This window comes from Scyliorhinus torazame, chromosome 10 (genome assembly GCF_047496885.1).
Source record: "Scyliorhinus torazame isolate Kashiwa2021f chromosome 10, sScyTor2.1, whole genome shotgun sequence".
Taxonomy (NCBI): domain Eukaryota; kingdom Metazoa; phylum Chordata; class Chondrichthyes; order Carcharhiniformes; family Scyliorhinidae; genus Scyliorhinus; species Scyliorhinus torazame.
This window is the reverse complement of record NC_092716.1, coordinates 253,101,056-253,105,048: the sequence shown is the minus strand read 5'-3', so window position 1 is coordinate 253,105,048 and position 3,993 is coordinate 253,101,056. Positions and strand designations below refer to the sequence as shown.

At 46.6% G+C, this 3,993-nt stretch overlaps 1 protein-coding gene across 1 annotated transcript; it reads left to right on the top strand.

Annotated features, from left to right (window-relative positions):
- The first annotated feature begins 1,663 nt into the window (after positions 1-1,663).
- On the top strand, positions 1,664-3,036 carry LOC140384944 (P2Y purinoceptor 1-like). Its single transcript, XM_072466833.1, has one exon. The coding sequence runs from the start codon at positions 1,762-1,764 to the stop codon at positions 2,626-2,628; it is 867 nt and encodes a 288-aa protein (XP_072322934.1). The 5' UTR covers positions 1,664-1,761; the 3' UTR covers positions 2,629-3,036.
- Positions 3,037-3,993: the final 957 nt, after the last annotated feature.

The following is a 3,993-nucleotide window of genomic DNA, read 5'->3' as shown; positions in this document are numbered from 1 at the left end:
TCTGGATTACTAGTCCAGTGACAATGCCACTGCCTCCCTTCCTGAATTGCTGCAGTCTATGTGGTACAGGTACACCCACTGTGCTGTTAGGGAGGGAGTTCCAGGATTTTGACCCAGCGACAGTGAAGGAACGGCGATATATTTCCCGGTAAGGATGGTGAGTGACTTGAAGGGGAACTTGATCCAATAAGTTAGGGGAGATTCAGCTTCATCCTTTCTGTGTCACCCCGAATGACTTGGCTGTAATGCTAAAGTTAGGTCCTCTTGTCCTGGAGTAACCCCCATCAAAGGAAATAGTTTCTCCTCATGTAATTGATCAAAATCCTTATAATCTGGAATTTTAAAAAGCTGGAATAGATCACATCTGCTGGCAGGATGGGGGGTTGGGTAGGATAAGCGGAAGGAGGAAAGGGTGGAACTTCCAACAAACACCTCACAAACATAAAGCACAAAGCCAATCGCCTGCTTCTCTGTTGCTAATCTTGACAGCTGAATCTGACGCATGCGGGCACTAATTCTTACTTTGAAATGGCTCAGCCGCTTTCCAGATGTGAAAGACGCATGCTGCAATTGGCATCACTCTAAACAGTAAGTCCAAGGTGGCAAAGAAATGCAGCACTAAGCAATCTGTGAGGGCAGCCCCTCACTGAACCGAGTTGTGAGTTGCAGTGTTGCCCATCTGCGGCGTAGAGTTGTGGCAGAGAAAAGTTGTAACCCGCAATTTTAAACACGTACTCAGCCCGTGAATGAACAGTCACAGAACATAGAACCGTACAGCACAGAACAGGCCCTTCGGCCCTCGATGTTGTGCCGAGCATTGTCCGAAGCCAAGAACAAGCTGTCCCACTCCCTGTCATTCTGGTGTGCGCCATGTACCTATCCAATAGGGGCTGGTTTAGCACACTGGGCTAAATGGCTGGCTTTTAAAGCAGACCAAGGCAGGCCAGCAGCACGGTTCGATTCCCGTACCAGCCTCCCCGAACAGGCGCCGGAATGTGGCGACTAGGGGCTTTTCACAGTAACTTCATTGAAGCCTACTCGTGACAATAAGCGATTTTCATTTCATTTTTCATTTCATAACCGCTTGAAAGTTGCTAAATGTCCGACTCCACTATCACAGCAGGCAGTCCATTCCACACCCTAACCACTCTCTGGGCAAAGAACCTACCTCGGACATCCCTCCTATATCTCCCACCCTGAACCTTAGTCATGAACCAAAGTCATGTGTTTATTTAAAATAATATTTTCCCCAGTGACATGGAGACAACCATGGAAGTCAGCGCCACTCTCCCTGTGCAGAAAGAAAGCAGGAGAATGACATTAATCACTCAGGCATAGACTGCTATTGGCTCTCCTTTCTGTTAATACACACTGTAACTTGATAGGACCGGTTCAAGAGGTTGAGGTCACATATGAGGGGATGAATTACAAGTGTGAACAAAGCGACAATGAATTACATTATTGGATAATACTAAATGTAAAACTGCATGTGACCTGTCTTTTGTAACTGGCTCCGGATCATTGACAGAACAGCCAATAGGGGGTTTTCACAGTAACTTCATTGCAGTGTTAATATACTTGTGACAATAATAAAGATTATTATTATTACATTTGAGAAATATCTGTAACCTGTCAATCATTCCTCTTTTGCAGGGATCTGAATTTGTTTTCTGCAATTTCGATCAGGATCAGACACTGTTCTTTATTCAGATTTATGTGATTCCAGTGGCGTTCCTGTTGGTTTTAGTCATTGGGTTGACAATGAACTGCCTGGCTCTCTGGGTTATGGTCCAGAAGGCCAAGCCTTGGAACCGCAGCACTCTCTTCCTCTGTAACCTGACGATAGCCGACACCATGTGGATGCTCACCCTCCCTTTCCTCATTTACTACCACTTCGCCAGGCTGCAGTGGGTTTTTGGTGATCTTGCTTGTAAGATGGTGAGGTGCATGTATCACGCCTGCTTCTACTCCAGCATTTACTTTGTGACTTGCATCAGCCTGGACCGCTACCTGGCAGTCGTGCACCCTCTGCAGTCATTCTTCTTGCTAAGCCGGCGACAGTCCTTGTATGTGTGCGTGGGGATCTGGGTGCTGACCTCTGTAGTCAGCATTCCCTCTGCCCTCATGACCTTCATCATCCCTTGCTCCCAAAACCAAACCATTTGCACCCTCTACATCTTCTCCTACACCACTGACAAGACTTTACCCTACACGTTGATCAGCACGGTGACCGGCTTCGTCCTCCCCTTCGTTGCCATCTGCTACTGTTACTGGAACTGCACCCAGGAGCTCAAAAAGCACTGCAGCCTAAAGAAGAAGAAACTTTTCAGGTTGATGTATTCGGTCCTGATCATTTTCGGCCTCATGTACCTGCCCTACCACCTGGTGAGGAATGCCTGCATTGTACTGAGGGCCTTCTGGAGCAACCAGACCCGGCTAATCTACAGCTCGGACGTGGCTTTCTCAGTCGAGATGGCCATCTGCAGCTTCAACACCTGCGTCAACCCTTTCTTTTATTTCATAACAAGTGGCAACGGCAGGAATTCTCTAAAAAAGACCCTTTCCATATGTTGCAGGGAGAGCAAACAGCAGGTTAGGTTCAAGGTGGCTGCAGTCCACCCAGTCTAGAGGGTTTGGTATCCAGGCTGTTTTTAGCACCCCTTACATTGCACACTGATCATTTATCACTATGGATTCCAAACCTTTCACAGGACTGCACAGTACCAATATGTTCACAAAGATGTTTGAGCACTTTCCACTGTTGACTTACCTTGAGTACTTGACATGGACGATAAATATTTAATGTCTCTCGCGTGGTTTCAAATACCATTGATGCTAATTAATCTTTTCTGTCCTCATCTTTTTTTTACATAATTGGTTTTAAAAATCATTTTATTTTAGTTGACATAATAGTGCAAGATGACAACATTGATTTTATTTCACAATGTATCTTTAGCAACAGGAAATCCACAAAGATCGCTTGTAATTATCCTTTGGATTGATATCTAAAATATATTAAAAAATTTTATGCCAAAACACTTCCTTTTCTGCAAAACTTTTTTTTCAGAATCCCCCCCCCCCACCCCCACTGCCCTGTCACCTCTGTAAGTGTCTCTATTTCATCTCACCCAATTCCCGTGAACATATTGCGGGGGTAGGGTATTCCATACCCGCGGGCTGTTTGACCATCTTATTTTTATTATTCGTTCGCAGGACCTGAGCATCACTGCGTGGGCCAGCTTTATTGCCCATCCCTAATTGCCCTCGAGAAGGTGCTGGTCAGCTGCCTTCTTGATCCACGTGCTGCAGTTTCCATGTGATGTAGATACACCCTCAGTGGTGTTAGGAAAGTTGATTTCAATCTTGGATGACCTGTGTCTCAGCCCCATTCACCAGCCTCAGTGATGTATCAGTTTGTTACCCTCATTCTAACAAAAAAAACCTATCAGCCTCAGTTTTGACTGTTTTAGGGGGAGGCGTTAGGCGTGATTTCCAGATGAAGGGGCAGCACGGTAGCCTTGTGGATAGCACAATTGCTTCACAGCTCCAGGGTCCCAGGTTCGATTCCAGCTTGGGTCACTGTCTGTGCGGAGTCTGCACATCCTCCCCGTGTGTGCGTGGGTTTCCTCCGGGTGCTCCGGTTTCCTCCCACAGTCCAAAGATGTGCGGGTTAAGTGGATTGGCCATGATAAATTGCCCTTAGTGTCCAAAAATTGCCCTTAGTGTTGGGTGGGGTTATTGGGTTATGGGGATAGGGTGGCGGTGTTGACCTTGGGTAGGGTGCTCTTTCCAAGAGCCGGTGCAGACTCGATGGGCCGAATGGCCTCCTTCTGCACTGTAAATTCTATGATAAATTCTATGATGAAAAATGAAAATCGCTTATTGTCACAAGTAGGCTTCAAATTAAGTTACTGTGAAAAGCCCCTAGTCGCCACATTCCGGCGCCTGTCCGGGGAGGCTGGTACGGGAATTGAACCGTGCTGCTGGCCTGCT